Genomic DNA, 21,838 nt, shown 5'->3' with positions numbered 1-21,838 from the left:
CATAAAATATTTTAAGAAACATTAATCTTCCTTGCAATCAGGAAAACATCAAAATGAGCTTTGGTAACATGATTTCAAGTTGACACAGACACTTTAAAAGAATGAATAGTCTTTTTTAGCATCATTACATCAATCTACTACACTGTGAAGCATAATTAAGTGTTATGCAGCTGACTAGAGAACTGCTGCATCCTTCCAGTGACTTCACATCTTTAGGCTAAACAAAGCCAGAGTGTTCATTGTGAGAATTTTAAGTTTTCTTCCTACTTGATCGGTAATTTAATATCTGTGTGCCCTTCATTTAAAAGATGTCAAGTACTTACACTTCTTTACTACAAGATATGGCAACTAATTGCAGATGTTCAACTTGCAATAATAATTCTCAGCTTGGAATAGAAAAAAAGCAAGGAATGGAAACTGACTACAGTATTCCTAAGTCAGATAACCCATTAAGCTCTCCTGAATTGTTTTACAATTAATTTCAAACTTTAGCTGAGCATTACTATAAATTCCAGATCAAAAGAACCTCAAGTGATAGAAATGTAAACTTGCTGGCCAGTAGAAAAATCTTAGCACTAACTGCTCCTATACTAACTGGTCTTGGTCAAAGATGCATTTGTTCTATTCACTTGCAGTATTTCTTGGCTGTCATATGCCTGGAACCAGACTTAGTTTTAGAAGTTCAACACACACAGTAGAAAAACAGTTCATCTTGCCTGGCATTTACAATTTGTCTACGCACATCTTGGGTAAGAGTTTATGCAGTCTGTACCATACTATTCATAGGCTTGTATTAAAGATTGATTTGCTTCAGCTGTTGTATTCACATTTTGCAGTGAAAAGCAGTGTTACTGCAGGATTACATTTTATTAAGAACCCCATAAAAAGAATTTCAGAGTACAGGACTCCACTACTCACATTACACAATTCTCACCAAGAATTACACGCTGTAAGATCCCATAGACAAAGACTCCATAGCATTAAAACTCATCCCTTACACATACTACTCAAGCCTCCAAAGCAGGAATACAAGTCATCTCCAATTCTTATTTCCCTGGAACTGTACTCTGAGGATGATTGCTTATGATTCACAGTACTGCAAAGCCTCTGAAGCTTGCTCTTTTGGCCTGTGATAAAATTCTTTTGCATATATGCAAGGTAAGTATTACAGTATCCTGAAGGCGTGCTCCACCAGATGTTCAGACTTGATGCATCCCACAATCCCAGTGTCTCAATAACAGAATGCAACCACCAAGAAACTAAGTAAATCTAAACAGACTCTCCAAGAAAGCAAGGGAAATGCCTTATTTTGTACAAGGGAAAGTACTGGTTTTACCCCTTGTTGTTCTTCAGAAAGGATCTGCTGCTCCCCCTTTCCTAAGAAAGGAAAGTTGGATTGATCCTACTGTAAGGAACCTGCCCACTCTTTATCCTTACGATTAAGCCACAAGTCACTATCCAGGCTTTGACCAAGTCTGCAGGAGAAACAGAATAGGAACAGGGGTATGGCACTTAGTTCCTTCACCTCCTTGGGACAGCTTGGGACTAGCAGCACCAGGAACACCGATCAGCCTCACACATTCCTAACAGAAGCAACACTTCACACAGTTTAACGGTTCATGTATCTACTTCAGACTGATGAGGGCAGGTCCCATACAAAGGCACCACTGTCACAACTGTGTGCATGTTTCTGAAAAGCATCCCGATTTTATGAAGCCTCTACTCACCCTCCCTGTTAAGGCATGCCCTGAAGCAGTGCTGTGCTACCCTGAACACAGTTCAGGACAAGACGTCCTTTTAGCACAACTTCTCAGTACCCTCTTCTTAATCCCCAAGGAGAAATGACCAGTCTGCCCTCACAGGTGCTATGGGGGCAGAGGTAGTCAAGATGCCTACCTGCAAAGACAGGGTGATCTATCAGTTGGATTACGACACTTATGAATACCTCGACTGTACCACAGTGTTGTCCCTGCTCTGCACATGTTGTATGAAAGCAACACTAGTGAACTGGAAGAGATGGCATGATGGAAGATGACAGTTTGATTTGAAGCCCCCATAATTCCCACTCACTGAGTGCTCCTCACAGAAGATCTTTTGATAGGACAAAAAGCTTGAGGCATGTTTGCCCAAAGTGCCGAGTGACTGCTGCATAGTAAGTCCCTACATGGAAGCCATTAACATGCAGAATCTGAAAGCATCTGGTTCAACAATACAGCCATTTCAGTCAGATAACACCATCTTGTATTGTCTACCCAAATTGTTATCCAAGTTCCTTACATCTTCAAATGTTTGTCCTAAAGCTTAAATTGTGTCTGTTTCTGTGGGTAAGTAATTTTAAGATCGCTCATGAACAGAGCATATGATCAGTGCTGTCTTGGTTAACTACTGATATACCATACTTGGAGGCACACCTATTAAGTAAGTTCAGAAGGTATGTGACTAGTCACAAGATAATTCTCTAACATCCCATCACTACATTATTCAGCTAATACATATATGCCTTCTAGTCCAAAAACTTCATGGTCCATCTTTCTCTGTCCTCCCCTCCATTTTACAGCCCAATGCAACAAGCCAAACAAACTCCGTCGTCAAGGATTTTAATAGTACTGGCCAATTGAGAATAATAAAACCAAACAGAAATAAAAGTAATAATAAAGGCAAAAGTATCAAGATAACATAGGAAGTATTCATTCCTGCTAATTAAATGAGGTAGCAAGCTCACTAACTTAGGGGACTGAGTTTTTATTAATTTCTTAACAGCAGAGTAATTTTTGCAGATTCATTAAGGATGCTGCTTTCAGATTAAGTATGTGAGCAGAAAGGAAGGAAAAAGATAACCATCAGGTAGCTTTGAAGCCAGTATTTGCTTTCTACTTAGACTGACACCAAATTAATGTAATACTGCTTAAATTCAGTGTTCAAACAAGCAGAATGCTCCTCTGCTGAACATGGGTTGTATTGCTGTAACTTAGGGAAAAACTTGACCCAGGAATCTGATTAGATCATTAATTTATGTGGCTGCACATGGAATGTAGGCAAGAAAACCAAAGAATCAAAAGTGAAGATCTGCCAGTGGATCAAGTCTATCACTTAATGACAGTGGACTAGCAGCTATAGATGCCTGCAGAACTATCTGGCCTCCCACCAGATGCAGTTTAGACTGCTTTGGTGCCAACTGATCCCAACCAGGATCGAGGTATTATTGTTACAGTCGGCTCTATTTCAGGCCTCAACCCAAATCCTACCAAATTCACTTAGAACTTACCTTTTTACTTCAGTGCCAGTTAGTGCAAGCATTTAACTGGGCAAAGAATCACCCCAAAAGAAAGTGAAAAATTGATGAGAACAAAGTTCCTGATCACTGTCCGTAACTGGACTAAAGTAAAAAGATATTCTATTTCTTTTGCTTTCATATAACTTGAAACATTTAAAGTGCAGTTTAGGAACATCTCTGGAAGCAGAAGTCTGCAGTTTGAAGGTAGCTTTTCCACTTAAAACATGATTCATTATTAAAAACAGGTCTGCACCATCTTTAGTAACAAAAAAAAATTCCTATAAAAATAGAGATTTGAAAATAGACTGAATTCAAATGTACCAGGTACCGTTTCTAGTGTAAAATTGGTTTAGTTTATGAAAAATATCTTTCCTTAAAAAAGTACAGGCTTACAGTTATTATCACTAAGAAGGTCCACAGAATTCCTTCAGTACCTATTAAACATTATACTCTAGGTTTTTTGACAGGTGGGTCCTGCAGGCTGAACTTCGGAATTTCACATGAAGAAGCAAAAGGAATTCTTTTGGCTGACACCTTCTTCCCAATTGTTTCAATCTGAAAGAGAAGACACATTTACCAAGTGAGTGTGGCAAGCTAACATAATTGTGTCAGCCTGTGAGGAATCTACAAACTAAATCCAGGACCAAAACTACATTTCACAAATGCTACATTAATACCAGCCACAAAGCACAGTGTGCCCAGGGACAGTTCCTGGGATTGGAGTTGCAAAGTGTTGTTTGTTTGGTTTTTTTTTAATACAAAACCCCAGCCTTTCACAGGTGCCTGCTTTGCCTAAAGCTGCATGTTGCTCATTTGAGCATTCATGTGCCTCAGCTTCTATAGGACTATCAGTACAAATATCATAAAATGTTTCTGTGTATTTACAAAATGTGGGCTCAGCCTCCTTTGTCTAAAAAAATCATACCCAGTAAGTTAGGACAGAAGGCTTTCCCCCTCCATCATGTAGCATGTTGTTTTAGAAGCAACACAACTTTGAAGGGCTAAAGGCAGCCAGCTCTCTGTAAGGGAGAGCATGTAACAAAGTCAACACACACAAGCCAGGTACTGCAAAATTCAGAGGGCAAGACAGGTTCCTCTAATTTCTGTATCAGGCTAATTTAAGTCACAAAGGACAGAGCTTGTAGAAGAACAGCAACAGCAGAACAGTTCAGACACCCAGTAAACAAGAAGAGCTGTAGCTTTCTTCTTGAGCAAGTAGTGCAGGTCAGAGGCAAAGCACCAAAAGACAAAATACTTCAACTATTTCAAGTACATTCTACACAGACCACCAAGTTAACTCTCGAGAGTTATTCAGTCATGCAGGCTGTATGTACCATATTTGCCCATAACAACTTGAATTGACTGGTTAAATGAATTATACAAGCCTGTTCATGAACACTGTAGGTAACTGTAGTTCACGTAGGGGAAGAAAACTTCGAGAGAGAAATCCTATATCCATTATGCAAGTAACCACAGTACTCAGGAGTACGTAGAATGAAACACAACTTAAACATGCATCTGATCTGGGTGGTAGATTTTGTTCTGATTGTGTCTGGCTGAGATGCTTCTATCAGATTATTCAGGGATTTGGTGATTGTAGTATTAGTCAAATTCTGTCTGGGCTAGAGTGCTTCAAGCCCTTCAATCAAGGCTTACTCTACTTTCTCCACTTAAGACCCGAGCAGATTTTTTCCTCAGATCAGATATTGCTTTACCTAGAATTACAGAGCTTCACATTCCCATATCCTGAATTAAGCTTCCACTGTGCAAACAAGTTATAATTGAAACTGTAGGTGTTTAAAGTTCTGAATTTCAGCTTGAAAAAAATTATAACAGATCAAATTCATAGATTTGGATTGTATATAATGGAATTGCAACAAGGGCAGTTAATAAGACTGGGACCCTAAAAGAAATTAAATTTTGGGGTTGTCTTTGCAAGACAAAATCCTTTTTATGGTTTTATACAAAGAATACAGGTCAATTATTTAATGCCTTCGTAATGATATCCTGGATGAAAAATCTGGGTAATAAACCTGGACGGCAAACTCACAAACTGGTTAAAAATTCAACTAGAATTTCACAGAAGGAAAGTCACCCAAGAGCTATGAAATGCAAAGACACAGTCTCTGATTTGGAAAGTCTTTAAGCCACAGACTTCCGAAGTCCCTAGGAGAAGTTTCACATAGATTATGATCTGATACATAATTTGCTATTAGCTTAGCAAAATGCTTAAGTTAAGCATTTGCTTCAGGGTCCTCTTTGGTGTAAGCAAACATCATTGTTTTGATTTTCTGGCTGACATTAATCAATCATAAGGGACTAATCAATCATCTCCTCCAGCTTCCCATGTAAGACTTCAGCATTTCACAGACTTATCTTCAGATATGTCTTTGTGTACCATGTTTTCATCACCAATGTCAGCCAGCCTTGTTGTGCAGATCTCAGGGAGAAAAGTCCAAATTACTCTTAAGTCTAAGTAGAGGATCTCACTGGCTGATAAAACATTTGTTACCTGCATGACATCTCGTCTGGCTTTAAGTCCCGTTACTGTCAATTTTAAATGCTGCTTTTTCTTTGGTGGTGTTAAAATAAGTTTTCAGGTAGGGGCTGTGGCACAAGCTATAATGTAAACCAAATGCTAAGCTCAGTCCTTCTGCTGGTTGGTAGCAGCAAAGACTGCAGGACTTGAGGAAGCTGCAAAAGGGGCTAGTTTTGGAATGAAATATCCTGCTGCTTACCTAGAATGGATGACACTATTGCAATTTAGCAGGTTTTTACATCTCATTATTCTGCATGATTTCCCCAGTCCAAAGAAGGGCAGAGTGGCATTCAGATGTTAGGTTTACAGTTGGACTCTGATTTTCTTGAAGGTCTTTTCCAACCTAAACCTAAAAATTCTGATTCCAAGGCATGCTTAGACTGCTGAATGTTGATGGCATAGTCTCATGTAGCTTGGAATTTAACAAAGCATCAGTCTGAAAATAGCAAAATCATGGAGGAAGACAGCACAAGTGAAGAGACTTAAGTACAGATGTGTTTAGATTTAAATCCTCACCTGAAAAGGTTTTTTTTCCCTTGGTACTTGGTCATTGCAGAGGGAGAGAAAGCAAGAAGGAACAGAGCAGAAGAAAAGAAACATAAGCAGCAGCATCACCCAGCTGATTACCTGGAAGCCAATGACTTGTAGCTCATTGTGAAGATCATCTAGAACTCTCCTACCATCAAAGATAAATGCAGGCTTCAGCATCTTCTTATGAATGCGTTCATAATCTAACTCCTGTAAAGGGCAATTAAAGCAGATACAATAAGTAAGTAACATAACACTCCCTCTTTTTCTTTAATTTAAATTAAAGATTACATCTACCTTAAACATGTCCCATTCCGTGCAAATTACAAGGGCATGAGCTCCATCACAGGCTTCGTAGGGATCTTTACTGATAGTGACCAACCGAGACACTGCAACAGAAGGAAAATAAGGTTTTATTCCACACACGTCTTTAGCATCAATCTGGTGCAGTCCTGGAAAATTAGTCTCCTTCTTTGCCCTACACAAACAAGGAATTTCAAGTCACTCAGCTAGAGATGCATTCTATCAAGCCATTTGTCCCTTTGATTTCACTTATTTAAAAGCAGCTTGTACCTGGCATTTGGATAGTCAGAGCGCTTAAATGTTTGAAGTTAAGCATTCAAATTTGATTTTAATGGTCAACAGCATCTCTAGAAATAGAAGCTACTATGGAATGTTCAAATGCCAATGCTCAAAGGTCATTGCCTGTACAACAGCAGCACATCACAGTTCCAATTTAACACTCAGATCACACTAAGACTATACACATGGCTCACGAGGGACTATGTTCACCCTCTGACTGCCCCAACAGCTGCCTAGAGGCAACCCTCCCCACCCCCTCTAATTCAAGGGCATGTCAAATAGCGTATAGCCTTTACTCTTCTTCATCACAGCTCATCTTTCTCCATTGTCTATACCTCTAGAAGCCTGATCTACACTTCCTCCCTCATCCCCATTTTCCGCTTCCCCAATAAGAAAAGAAAACAGAAATCCCAAATACCCCCTGCCTCTCCAAGAAATTTTAGTCATAGATGAATACTTAAAAGTCTTCTTGAATTTAAAGGAACAAGTGAATTTAGAAGTGATATGGGGGAAGAGAGAATACTCTATAGTGAATTCCAGAATTACTTCTTTATTTCTACTTTAGATATGCAAGCAAGAACTAAGGCAAGACAGGACTCAAGACACAGAGGAGCTGACAGAACAGCAAACACTAGTCTTTACTAATTCTGGACATGCTTCTTTCTCTTTCTTTTAATTATGCAGAGGGAAAATTCTTTGCATGAATTCAAATTAATGTTTATCAAAAGAAAAATATACAAGAGTACAGAATTAGCATTTATCTATAAAATGCTATAGGGAAAGTAGGAAGAGTTACAGTAATCCTCTGGGCTATGGAAATCTTCTAATAAGGTAACCAACAGCAGCACATCATTGCCATGGTGAAAATGTGAAAATGAGCTTATAGTGTTTGAACAGACCTTGTGTATTTTGAGAAGAGGTTGGAGAGGGAAGCGGGGAAATAAGTTTTAAATGAGCATTCTTACCTTGGTTATCTTCTGAGACACCTGGATGTGAGAGATCCAGGACGATCTGTTCCTTAGGTACTTTAGGATCATAGATGTGGAGCTTTGCTCCTTCATCCATTAAATACTTGCTAATGTAGATACTGGATGACTCTCTAAGGAAGTGAATCAATCAGTTAAGAAACCAGGTGGCATGTTCTAAGCACCAAAAGTCTTCAAGTGTCTATAGACATGCAATGTCAAAGCCTTTATACCAGTTTTACATTAAACATCTTAGTGGTAATCCATGCCAGCAAACTTAAAAATCTTGAGGGACACCAAGGAGAGTAATTAAAAAAAATTAAGTTTACATCTCTCTCGCTGAATCATGCAGAAGAGATACTAAGCCCCAGGTCTCCTATTGACTATAATTAACAAGGCATCAAGCTTATAAGTATTCCCTACAAACTGCAGTTGGAGAGTTCTACCAAGTTTGAGCTTTACAGGAAACCAAGATTTACCACCTTGGGGAAGCAAAACTAAAACTTGGGCTTCACACAGCAATTTAGAACCAGTTGCAAAAATGTTTGCATTACATTCTCCACAGAAGAGAAGGACTCTGTCAAAATCTCTTCGCTTATGCAAGTTAATAAGGACTAGAGTTAACTGCTTTAGCTTCCGGATTATTCAGGTGTGTTGTGGAGGTCAAAAATCAGTTGTCCCACCCATTTAAGAAAGATCAATACTTATTACAAACCAATTCAGTCACTAACAGTTAAGCATAGATCAGATATGGGACCCTTATTAACGCAATTCAGCTGGGGGCTTCAGCTGCATAGCTGATGACAAGCATAGGGAATCCATGTTAGTGAACTGAACTCACTTTCTTACCTTGTGTCCCCAGTATCCTTTTTGAATGCAAACCCTAAAATAGCAATCTTCTTATCAGTGACAGTATTGAACAAACTGTCAATAATGCGGGAAGCAAATCTTCTTCTCTGGTAATCATTCATGTCTATTACCTGGAATTATGTAAAACATGATGGTACAGAAGGGAGCCATTTTAAGCTACACATAGATTCTATTAACAATCGTTTAACAGAGGCTTAGAAGAGAAAGTTCAGTATTTTTATTCAGTATTGTAAATATTCCAAAGATAAATTTAGTCAATCTAGCAAATTCTGAGACAAATCCTATTTTAATCAATGACCGTAGATGCATCTACACACATACTATCATATGTTATACAGTTTGAAGGCTAGGATTTTTTCAGATTGCTTTCTATTTTAATTCTATAACTTACTGTATTCTAGGCAGAAACATGGAAAGCAATTTCAGTGCTGAGTACTTGATGTCACCAGACCTACACTTCCTTACATTCCATGTTCTCACAGTTGTTACACATGTTTAGCCTTTTTAATCCACACTGATTTCAGTACACAAAATTAGTGTGGTTAAGCCAGATTTAAGTACCTCACTTTTGTTATGACATGAAAGTGAGTTCACTCACTGATTGTTCCTGTACTTCCCTTCATCCTGCTTCATACTTTGATCTCCAGCCCTTAACACAGAGAGGACACTGGATCACTAGCCGAATAGGAAAGGTAGGTTCCCCCACCTAGTCAAGCGTTCGGCATGCACTGGAAAGAACTACACTTCCCTCTGTTTTGAGGCTTTCAACGCAAATCAGGAGTTAACAGCGTCAGCCTATTAAACAAAAGGTGTAACTACACAGTAGAAAGATACTGGCAAACCAGATTTCTTTGAGGAAAAGAAATTAAAGCAGTGAGATTTATGCAATTCAGTAGGGTGGTGATGGGGGAAAAAAGAAACAGCTGACAGGGTAAGAGGGACACATTTCTTCCTGCAGGTGCACTTCAAGGAATGAAGATTTCAGTATTAGAGGCCCTGTCCTGTCTAAAGGCCAGAGAGACTAACAGTTGGGGTTCTGGGGCTGCTCTGATCCTCATATCCTCCAGAACTCGCATTCCGTCCTCAGAACAGTCTGAGGTCTCCCATGCGCACACGATGCTGAAATCTGACCTGAGCTGCTGACAGTGCAGTGCTCAGGGGTTCCCACAGTTGCTTATGCAGGTGCATGTGTGTGTATTACATGACTTGACCAGCGTGGGCTGAGGCAGACAGACCTCTGCAAGATGACAGTGCTCCGAGGAAGCAGAAGGTGCAAGTAAGGGTTGTACTACATAAGCACAGCATTTCACCCTAACTCTGCAGCAGCTGTTCTTACCATCTGATTTGTCCACAGCTTAATAAGCCATATAGAAACACCGCAAAGAATTACTCTCATACTCAAGTTTAAAGAGTATAAAAGCATTAAAAGCTCTTTTAGTGTAAACAAACTAGTTTACAATACAACCTTTTAAGCTTTTGTTAAATTAAAACACACCTCCACACAGAGTAACCATTAAGTGTTTGTATGCCTTTGGGTTGCCAAGATACCAAGTAGGTTGCATTTTGAGAAGGACCCTTGTGATCTCAAAGGACACAACCAAACCAATGTGTCTCTTTCAAGACACTATTAATTCTTTCTTACTCATTGATTATCAGCAAGGTAACATGGTTAGTTCCCACAGCTCCTGCTGCTCCAGGGATTGTCTGTTGTCTGCTTACATCTTATTCTAAGTAAAAGCAGTAGTTATTGAAGCAAGTATAGGAACCTAGGGCTCCTCCTTCCTACTGTGCCAATTGCATTCAAGTCCTACACTGAACCAAACCTCTCTGGGATGCTTGCGCAAGGTGCATGCAGTGTTAACCTTTTCACTGACAGGACTGCAAGCCTTTCCACCACGGACCAGACTATCCCAATGAAGTACATTTTTAAGGAAGATGTCAGTCTGAACCTCTTCAGAGGCAGACAGCATAAGACCCTTGTCTTCCTTGTCCCAAGCAATTAATGTGAGAGTTATTGTTGCAAGCAAGTAACTAGGCTGCTGACCAGCACCTGGTTGGAGCTTAAACTATGAACACTATGTAGAAACCCACTGGACATCACAGTTAATGCAAGAGGCTCACAGAAGTCACAGATAACACTCAGACTTCAGTGTTGATGTGGCACAACTGACCAATGATGGAAAAATAATTATGGGCAGGTTGTTTATTTGGCAGCAGACTGGGATGGAGGAAAACAAGGCAGAAAAAGGCTAGCCAAAAGGAAGATTTTTAAAAAAAAAAAGCAAGCTGCCAATAAGGTAGGCAGGTCATGTGCTTGGTGTTCTGGAGGCATCCGCTAGGCAGCCTTGTACTTGACCACCACAGCCTATATCAGAACAAGCAGCCAGTGCTGTTCTTTTGACCATACTGCCCATGTCAAAGCTGCTTCCTCAGTCAGGACTGGGAAGAGGGGTGAGATGCTTTCACTGATTAATAGTGAAAGAATTTCAAGTACAGATCAAGCATTCTGGTATCACTGTGTTGGTTCTAGGCCTGAGAGCATCCACCTCTTCCCAATCATTCCTAACATTAGCCAGGGAAAAGCAATAACCATGTTTTTTTAAAAGAACAGCAAGTTCTGTGAGTTTTCAGAAAAGGAACTGTAGAAGTAGAGGAAAAGATCATAAGCTTTGAATTCAAAGTGGACAAAGATAACCAAGTGCAAGAGGAAGATATGAGTATAGACATGCTTGCACTTCATTTTCTACTGCTACTTCTAGACAACTTCCCAATCCATTTGATCCAGGCAATTTTATTCACCCAAAAAAAGCCTAAGCACCCACAAGTATCAAGAGTCGGAGTTAGGCTGAGGGCCCCAAAACGTAAATATGATCAAGGTTAAGGTATCTGCTCTTTAAAGCTGAAACACAGATTAGGTGGACAATGCTCAAAAGCTCAATGCTGAAGAAATGTCGCCCCCTCAAAAAAAATTAGTGAAGAACTTTTACCTGTTGCCAGTAGCGGGCTACTTCAGGTAAGTTCAGTGCCTCACAGAGGTACACTAAATTCAAGACATCCTTCTGAAAACAGCTACCTCCAAACCCTGGAAAACAAAATGGTTATTTTATAGGTGACTAAGGTACTATTCTAACTCACTCTTTGGAATCAAGTAGTTTTTTGCAGTCATTGACATGTCGTTGTCATGTAGTATTACATGTCAAGTATTATGTTTCCTAGTCTTTTACTGCTAGCAGATTAAAACATTAAGACCCTCTCAAAAATTCAACTCCTGGGCCTACCTACTTTATCAGTTACAGAAGCCTTAAAATCTGCCTCAGGTCTCACTGAAGTAAATGGAAGTTTTAATCCAGTCTTAGAGCTATCTTATCATATGTTTCCCTTTTTTTTTTAATTAGAAGTGGGTGGAGAAGCTTCTGGGTTTGCTCTCCCCCTACCTACAGATATAAATTAGTATTTCTCAGAACAAGCATGTTAAGATCATGTTCTTTCCTCCCCCACCCCCAAATGAGTATTTGTTCGTTGCCAAGAGTCAAAGCTCACCACAGCTGACTAAGGGAGAACTGAAACAATTAATAGAAGGATCCTTGCCCCCTAGAACTTTGCTCAGAGTTCCAGAAGCAACACACTGTAGAAGGAATTATAACCACCTAATGGGGATTTTGGTAATGTATTTGCCATCTGCTTTTCATTCTTGCATAGTCTCTAGGAGAGGTTATATTTAGTAAGGTTACTTTAAAGTCACTCTTTTTCTAGCATGAAGTCTGTAACCATACAGATAGGCTTTAGTCTTGTTCTGTAAGTCTGAAGGTTTGTGGCACTGATCACCACTTCATCAACTCTTACTCTAATAAATCTAAACGAACTGAATTCATCTTACAAAACACAAGTTGCCATCAAGCATTCTGACCTAGAGGCATCTCCTTCCTCAGGCCACTGGCAGAAACTCCTAAACAAAATTGCAGCAGTTCCAACTGGGAAGATATCTTGGAAAGCACTATCATTAATGATGCTTCAGAAAAATAAAGTTGCAGCTTTTCTTTCCCGCGTCCCAGGCAGGATAAACCATGCAGCCTGAAATCTCAGGTTTCAGACTGCCAGGGTCTAGAGCAACATCAGTCACAATGTTTTACCACAAAAACTGATTTATGCTAGTACTCTACAGCAATATTTTCACACACTCACACTGTAGAAGATTTGAGTATCAGATCACCTACTTCAAAGCACTGCTAGTAGACCTATTGCACTACTAAACAGAAGCCCAGAAGGGAAAAAAACCCCCAGGATTTTCCATTTACCAACACTGGCTTTGAGAAACTTATTTCCAATTCTTTGGTCTGTTCCAATAGCTCTTGCTACTTCTTCAACATCTGCTCCTGTAGCTTCACACAGTGCACTGATTGAGTTAATGCTGCTGATTCTTTGGGCAAGGAAAGCATTAGCTGCCTGTAAATAAAAAACATAGTAAAGGGAACTTGATTTTTCCAGAAACCAAGATGCTGACAGACCAAAGGAAGTTACTAAAGTAATCCTTCCAGAAGTATCTATGCAACTCTTGAGATACAAAATGGTAACATAACCAGTTTAATACATAAATGCCAGTTAATGGAATCTAAGCAAAATAATGTAATGCTTAACAAATGCAGAATTTGAACCATTTTATGATGGCAACCAGTTTCTGGAGCACTGTAGATTTACTCTTATTACTAAGACAGCAACAAAAGTGAGAAAAAAAATTCATGAAAAGTTGGTGTCATCTATTAGCGCAGCTGAGATAATTGGAAAACATGAGTATCCTTTGACATACATATTGCGTACACCCGGCCGCATTTGTCTTTCCTAGCTGCTCTACTCAGTACCAGTGAACTGCTTCTGAGCTTTGTGTCACACCCTTTGCTCATTGCAGAGAACAGTGATGAGTAACACTAACCAGTTTAGAAAGTTCTGATGACCACGTATTGGTTGTGAGGATTTTTTCTTTGGGCACCCAATGCTCATAAACAGCACAAAGAGCACGGACAGCTTTCTGTCCCTCTGGAGAATCATCTCCACCAATAAGCACTCTGTCTGGGTTCTTGAGGTCCTTGATGGCTGTTCCTTCTGCAAGGAACTCTGGGTTAGACAGCACCTACAGGCACAGAAAAAAAGAACAGCAGATAAAAGCCAAAAAGGAAACAGCAGCACACAACTCAAGATTACACTTACCTGCAAATCCAAGTCAGGCTTCGTATTAGCATCAAATATTCGACGAATGCTCTCTGCAGCACGTACTGGAACTGTGCTTTTCTCAGTGACAATCTTATAACCATTTGAATTTTGTACAATCCTTCTTGCACAAGCTTCAATGTATTTCAGATCAGCTGCTCGGCCTTTTCCCATCCCATAGGTCTTTGTGGGAGTGTTAACCTAGTTACAAATACACAAAGGGGGAAGAAATGTTGCAGGTATCTTAACAAGAGGTACTGACAATGTGAAATTGTTAAGAATGACAGATTTTTCCATCCCAGATTCCAGCTTGCTTCTACCACAGAATTATTCTAGTTACCATATCAGATGAACAGCTACTAGCTTTCTCAATTACCCATTTTTGTCTTCTAAAGAAAGCTCCTTGGCCTATTCAAGAACAATTCATAGCAGCTCTGCAGGCTGTGGCAAAACTCAGTCCTTATTCTGAAAACCCCAGTAATTTCTTCATGATTACAGCCAGCCACCTTTTGTTTCCTGTCCCATATTAGAAGTGCAAAAATTCACGAGAATCTTACAGCTAGTGAGGCAGTTGTAGTTTAAACCCACTTTGCAGTGAAACCTAAGTGTAGAACTGCTGAAATTGCTATACTGAAGTACACAGACAAGGCAACATGAGGGAAAACACGACATTTAGATTAAGACAGAGGGTTCTTTTCATTACGAACTGAAAGAAGAAATGGCAACAACATGTAAAACACAACAGCATGGTTTAAGCCAAGGACAGGTAGCTATATATGGGCTGTATTAGTGGCAGCCATCCAGCCAAGTAGCATTTGTTTAAGACTTAATGAATGGAGAAAAATACTATCAGAAAGAGAGCTCTGTACTGACGTGCCCTAAAAAAGAAGGGGTCTCAAGAAAAGAGGACTTTACCAAAAAACCCTCAACTGTGGCCTACACCAAGATGAATAGCAGTTATTTCTTTTGGATTGCACATTACAAACAACCTTCTAGAATACAAAAGGTCACACTGTATGTTTGACTGGATAGTCTTCCTAGTGGTGACAACTGCTTAGAAATATTAAAGCTATAAAATATTAAAACTATCCTCTCTGTCATTAATACATGTTTTTTAAAAACTTCTAGAAATAAGTTATCTTTGTAACTCAATCAGTATATGATTTTGTATCCTTATATCTAGGAACCATACTAATATTATTGAAGTCCCATAGATTTCAATAGTACACTGCAACGACAGATCTGCACTACATTCTACTCTAAGACCACATACATCTAACCAAGCTAAATATCAACATTGTCATTTTTACTTAGAGCCTGTTCATTTGTCAGCTATTCTACTGGCTATAGGAAACAGATAAAAATAAAATAAAAAGCTTACTCAACACTTTCCACAGTACACAAAGGCAAGGAGAAAACAGAGTGACATGACACTGCTTAACTGAATCTATATGACAAAACAAAGACCTCTTCCTAACATAAGAGGAACATAATGATTTGATTATAAAGAGAAAAAAAAAGACAAATACACATACACAATCACCTTGTCCCCCTAAACTTACAGAAATAAATACAAGATCAGCTTCTCTAATGGCATCATCAATACTGGTGGAAAAGAAGAGGTTTCTTCCTCGACAGGATTCTACCACTTCTTTTAACCCCGGCTGAAAAAAACCCAAAAAAGCAGTTAAGGTTAATGCAGTTAGAATAACAGTGAGTTGCATGCCCAAACAAACAGCACATCATTTCAGATAAAAAAAAAAAAAGACTTACCCTCCCTCCACCACCACCTCAGTCTGGCACGTTTTTAGTCTGCCAGATGCGAAGTACAGATTCTGCAGATTTTACATAGTGAAAAATAGAGCCCTTTCTTATTCAAAAACACTGTCTTGAAGCTTTCAGCCACACTGAATTGTTATTTGCACAGCAAATTTTAGGCTCCAGTTATTCCTATGCTCAATTCTATTACCATGAGCAACAATTAAAGAAATACCAGTAAAGCTGTGTTAAGTAGATTCAAGAAGTTAAGTCTTACATACTAGGCTGCAAACAAAAGAGGTGGTGCCAACTCTCCTTTTCCCTCAGCTACACATTCCATGATTCCCAACATCTAAAACTGATTCAGCACAAAAAAGAAAACCACAAAGAAATCCTCCACCAAATTAGCAAGCCCAGATACAGTGAAAGAAAGGCAGTGGAGACACACAGGAGATAAGACCACTCCTTTTGGCAACCATTCATCTTTGCACCAGATTAAGTTTACCATGGCACTATACCCACAGTGTGGAAGAATCACAGGCACGATTTGATGACAGTCTTTCCAGACACACATACTGTGCTGTAATAATTTCCCTCCCCTTAACACCTCCCTCCACTCAGACAAAAGGAACAGAAGCTCATGTGCACATGAGCAATCTTCTGTATTAGAAGGGTTTGCAAAATTATTAACCAAGATATAGTTGTCAGATAAAAGAAGCCTTTACATTTTGTTTGAAAAATAAAGTTACACATGTAACCTGGTGATCAAATCTCCAGCCTGGGCGACACTTATCATGACACATGATATACAAGTGCCAGGAAGGAAAAGGTTCACTGGAGGGAGATAAAGCAAAACAAAGCAGAAGCTTTCTTATGCAAGACATGTCTGCTGTCTTGCTTTATACTAAATATCTACTAAAAAGGAAAACAAAGGTCAGCACAGGCAGAACAACATGAGTTACAACCCATCATATGTTCCAACTATGGTCTTACTAGGATGTAAATAGAAAAGCAGCCCACTAGACAATTTCTGACACTGGGAACAAAAAAACAGAACAAAAACTACAAGAAAACCTCACTGTGCAATGACTCAATTTTACAACTGTCTGAACTAATTCTTGGCAGTTTTTGTACATTCTTTGTAAGCAAAGGATACCATTCCAGGAAACAGATGTTGTGAGTTTGTTGGTTTTGTTGTTTTTTTAAAAAACATGCCAAGACCAGCCCAGTCTAAGTGTTTATAGAAAACAAAGTACTTACTTTCATGATCTTTATTCATGTCTCACCTGCTAATCTGAGCATTATACACATTTTCCTTTTAATATGTATGACAAAGGAGGCCCACTAATCTTTGGTTGGAGAGTCACAGTATAGGTTTGGTTTTCAGAGAAAAAAAATACATTAGCATTACAGTATAGACAGGATTTGAGAGGACTCATAGCAAAAAACCCAAAAAACTTAGTACCAGGCAACATACTTGTCTGTGGGAATCAAGTGAAGACAAGTTTTCACTCCCATTTAAGAATTCAAACCTATAAAAACTATCTCACAAAAGAATGAACAAGAGAGACCTATTCTTAAAGGGCAAAAAAAAGTAAAAAATAGTAAGTACTAAGACAAGCAAAATAGAAAACTGCTTTACAACATCCTCAAATTGAAATCATTCTGTGATGAAGGAGTGACCGAGTGAGACATTTAAAAATAATTTTTATCTGGCCTAGTCTTCCCAGGCCAGACTGGAAGTTTACGGTACATACGAATCAAGAACACTACTGTCCTCAGTTTACAACATGGTTAAGAGGCAGCACAGACTGGATTTTGGCAGTATCCAGAATGGGAATAAAGCTTATCGCTCAGTGCTACACTTTCATATTGTGCTGCAACACAGCAGATAATATCTACAACTGAGTAAGATGACTACGCTGTGATTAAATGGGGTCCCAAAAGAAAGTCAGCATGATTTAGGACAATTCACTACATAAACAGTTACATTCTTCCTTACTAGGCCCTTTGTATATAATCCCTGAATACCTGTCTGCCCTTGAATATGAAGTTATCCTAATAATCTGGTTTAATGAGCAGTAGCAATAAGTAGCTGTTCCAGAATACTCTTTTTGAGGGACATCACTGTGCTACACTTATCAAGCTTCAGAAGCGGGCCATGTGGAAATGCCATGTGGTGGGGAGCAGCAAACAACTCTGGCTGGAAGAGGAGACAAGCGTGAGACAAGTTTACCTCATAGATGGGGAGCGTATCTGAATTCCAGGCATTTATTCTGGCCTCATTGACATCCACGACAGTAACTTTGATACTGGGGCACATCTGGGCAATAACACTACAGGTTGGCCCGCCAACATAACCAGCACCAATGCAGCAAATCTTCTTAATTTCAAACATGATTGCCCTAGGAAGGGGGTGAGGAAAGGAGGGTGAGGAGTTACAAATAAAAACACTGGCCAGGGACTCAAGGAGATAGAAGAGAATTAATGATTTGAGGTTTTCTTATGCTGGCACAGGGAGAAACGTTTTCTTGCAGCCGCTCTCGGAAGGAGCGGCAGCAACCTCCCCCCACCCCCCGCCCCGGGAAGGCCGCGCCGCCTGTCCCGCTCCCGGGGGCCGCGCACACGCCGCTGAGGAAGCGCGTTCCGCGGTCCCCTTGCGGCCACCCCTCGGCTGGGGAACCGCTGATGCCGCAACAGCCCCAGCCGTGAGCAGCGAGCAGCGTACCGGGGGAGGTACCCGCGCCGGCCCCCGCCCTGTCCCCGGAGCCCCTCGGCCGGGAAAGGCGCGGTCAGCGTGGAGGCCGCGGCTCCCGCCTCCCCCCCGGTGGAGGGAGCGGGACCGGGGCCGACCGCGCTCCCCCCCGAAGCGACTCGGGCGGGGGCCAACGCCGACCCACCCCCCGGCTCCATCCCCGGAAGCCCAGTGGAAAGGCTCCCGCCAGCCGCGGCGGAGAGCGGCTCCCCGGCCGCCCCCCCGGCCCCACGCTCCGGGGGGCGGCAGCTGGCGGGAAAGGCCACCGCCGCCCCGGGGAGCCGCCAGGGAAGGCGGCGAGGCAACCAGCGGCCGACACCGAAGCCGCAGCCCGGAGACTTACTGCGGGCAGGCGCGTTCCTGCCCCGCCGCCACAGATCGAGCCGGAGGGCTGCCGCGAGGATGCTCAGCCAGCTCAGACCGACGCTCCGCTACAAGCCGGGCGGCGGCGGCGGCGGCTATTTAAAGGGCCGCCGCGGGGCCGAGGCGGCCGTTTCATCCCGCGGACGCCGAGCCAGGCCAGCCCCGCCTCCTCCCTTCCCGGGGGTGGGGACCACCGCCGGAGCCCGCCCCGCCCCGCCGCGCCGCCGGCGAATGGGCGCAAGACACCTCAGGCGCCGCCGCCGCCGCGCAAGCCTGGGCGGGAGCGGGGCCGCAGGGACCCCGGGCCCGGCTGGGGTCTCCGCGGCTGGGCCGGGGCCGGGGCCTGGGCCTGGGCCTGGGCGGGCCCTGCCCTGCCGCAGTGGCCCGCAGGGAGGGAAGAGTGGTGCCTCCTAGGGCGCTCGCCGTGCCCCCGGCGGCCCCTTTCCGCATATGTCTGTGTGGGCGTTGTAACGCTGGTTCCCGGCGTTACTTTGGGGTGGTTTTGCGTCACGGCAGCCGGAGCGGTGGCTGGTGACAGTACCTCTTTGGAAAAGGTGTCTAAGCTGCGACCTGGCCCACACCCACCCCCCGAGCGCCACTGGAAGTGTCCCCGGAGATGAGGGTGACAGTGCTGGAGCAGAGGGGAGCAGGGGGAACGAGCGCTCCCCCAGGCCCCGCCACAGACGCTGCCTGCTCGGTGTGTCTGGCCTGGGCTCCCAGGAGGTCAGGTCCACTGGTGGGAAAGGGAGTTGATCACAGTGCCTGGCTGAGCTGTTCCCTTCCTCTGCCTCCGGGTGTTTTTATAAGATAAATTCATTTTGGTGGTCAAGTAGGCATGTGGGTAATTTCTGGTTCTTCAGCTGTGCTTGCTGTGGAACACAAAACTCAATTGTTCATCCTTTCTCCTTTAGGGAAGCGCAGTCTCAACAAAGATAAGTAAATAGAAACATGGCTAGATCACAGTAAAATAGGGTGTTTAAAGTCCATGTGCAAACATTGCCACAGTAAGGAAATACGAGCTTTGCACTCCTTTGCCCTTCTGATCTGGGCACTGCCCAGGGATCTCTTGCCTAGTTGCATTAAAGTTCTCGGATACTTCTCTTGCTTTTCGTATAAACATGATGTTATTAGTATACTTCACCTGACTTTGGGAGCAGAATGGCTGTGAGAAATCTGCCATCTTTTCACCTCTGGTGTATTCAAGTTCACTTACACTGCATCTCCTAGAAGCTGAGGTTTTTTTCCTGCATCCACAATACCACACTCATCTATGGTTTTAACAGATTACAATTTCTGTGTTCAATGTTGCCAAATTAGGTGGTTAATGCATATGTATGTCCTTGTTAACAATGCCAGTAAAGTATTGTCTTGTTCTTACATAGAATTTTCATCCATAGATGTTAAAGTAGATAGAAATTGGAATCATTGTTTCTGTTTTATATTTTACTCTGTTACTATTTTACTCTGGAGGATCTGATCTTTCCCTAGAAGAATCTGTGCCTATTTAAATGAGTACATACTGTAACTCACTGGTCCTTTAGAAATGATACTGTAAAATATGTGTGTTTCTACTGAAAGAGCCTACTGAGGTTTGCAATCTCAGAGCAGAATCCTAGCAGAGCCAGTGTGGTTAGCCAAAGAGCTGCTTGGCGAAGGTGCAAGGTTCACGGTGTTTATCCTGAAGTAAAAACAAGTAATGCCTTGTCTCGTTGCTAATTTGCACAGATGTCTCAATTTTGAACACATCATTTTTTCCAGGGAAGCCTAGGCAAAGCAAATAGAAGCTCAATGAGCTCTCGCTACCGAGTCAGTCTTACCTACACCATTACCTTCAAAACCCCTGTCTGTCTCCCTGGGTCTCAGAATAGTCATAAATGCATACATTCGTACTGCTAGGAACTTTATCTGGGTCCTCTGTATGTGCCTGCTGCTGCCTTGGCAAGGCCAAGTCCACTTCAGATCCTTTACGTGGTCCCCCAGGGGTGTTGCTATGGTAAATATCCTTAGTGTTACGCCTGACAAACAAGGAGCAGATTTTCTAAAGGCAGTGGTGGTCGCTGTGCGGGAGGCCACCTTTGTGAGACGGAGTTCCCTTTGCTTTTGCTGTATGTATGGGCAGTTAGTCGTGCATTAGAGTTGGTGAATACCCCCTAGTTACTGTGTTTGCTGAGAATGAGGGCAGGAGCTTCAGACCCTTCCTCCTGGAGGGGGTTCACACATACCTATCTCAGGAGAGTTATAAAGAAACACAGGGATCTAACTCTCTACCTGCAACTATGCTTGTTTGCCAGGGAGCCTGAAAGGGAGTATTTTTCCGGTCTGATAATCACGGCTCTTTAGTGGGAGCAGAAAGGTCTGGATTGTAGTCAATGTTTTGAGAGTTGTTTCAAATGTCTTAACAGCCCTTAGAGCAGGCAGTGGAGCCCAGTCTCTTTTCTCCTAATAAATGGCCTTATTGATAGACTGCACTGTCAAAGCCCCTGCCTGGGACATGGATCTCAAATCCCCTCTTGCAGAGTGACGCGACTTTCCCAGAAAGGATGGTGAGGGCTGCTTTTGTTTCCCTATAGCCTACAACCTGGTGGTGAGGGCACTGCTGGCAGGGGAAAGATGCAGAGCTCAAAGTCACTGCAGTGAAAAGGGCAGGGAGCCTGGATCTCCCCTGTCATTACAGATTAAATTCTGAATTACTGAGCGGGGTTTTCTTGGGTTTTCTGTTCAGGCAGACCCATTGTTTACCAGTACATAGAATTTTTTACAACACTGAACAGAAGCAATAAAACTTAGGTAAGCTTCAGGGCATATCATCAAACCTCCTGAAGCACGCTGCTTGGGGAACACAACCCTGGGCTGCTACAAAGCAGATGAGGCTGGTCCACTGCTGGCCACATTTTTAAAGGGAAGTGTGAGTTCTGTGCCATTTTCTTGAAGGTTCAGTGTAGGCTGCAAATCCTTTTGCAGTGCAGGGTCAGTAACGCACAAGGAATGGGATTTCAGGTTTA

General features: G+C 42.0%; 1 protein-coding gene across 1 annotated transcript; it reads right to left on the bottom strand.

Annotated features, from left to right (window-relative positions):
- Nucleotides 1–852: 852 nt before the first annotated feature.
- On the bottom strand, nt 853–19,002 carry UGDH (UDP-glucose 6-dehydrogenase). The gene is made up of 12 exons (XM_040587227.1): nt 18,817–19,002; nt 17,955–18,123; nt 15,523–15,624; nt 13,961–14,161; nt 13,686–13,883; nt 13,054–13,201; nt 11,746–11,840; nt 8,738–8,868; nt 7,889–8,022; nt 6,639–6,730; nt 6,441–6,551; nt 853–3,829 (listed from the first exon to the last, which is right to left on the bottom strand). The coding sequence occupies exons 2-12, from the start codon at nt 18,114–18,116 to the stop codon at nt 3,719–3,721; spliced, it is 1,485 nt and encodes a 494-aa protein (XP_040443161.1). The 5' UTR covers nt 18,117–18,123; nt 18,817–19,002; the 3' UTR covers nt 853–3,718.
- Nucleotides 19,003–21,838: the final 2,836 nt, after the last annotated feature.

Source organism: Falco naumanni, chromosome 1 (genome assembly GCF_017639655.2).
Source record: "Falco naumanni isolate bFalNau1 chromosome 1, bFalNau1.pat, whole genome shotgun sequence".
In the NCBI taxonomy this organism is placed as follows: Eukaryota; Metazoa; Chordata; class Aves; order Falconiformes; family Falconidae; genus Falco; species Falco naumanni.
This window is presented reverse-complemented; position numbering and strand designations above follow the sequence as displayed.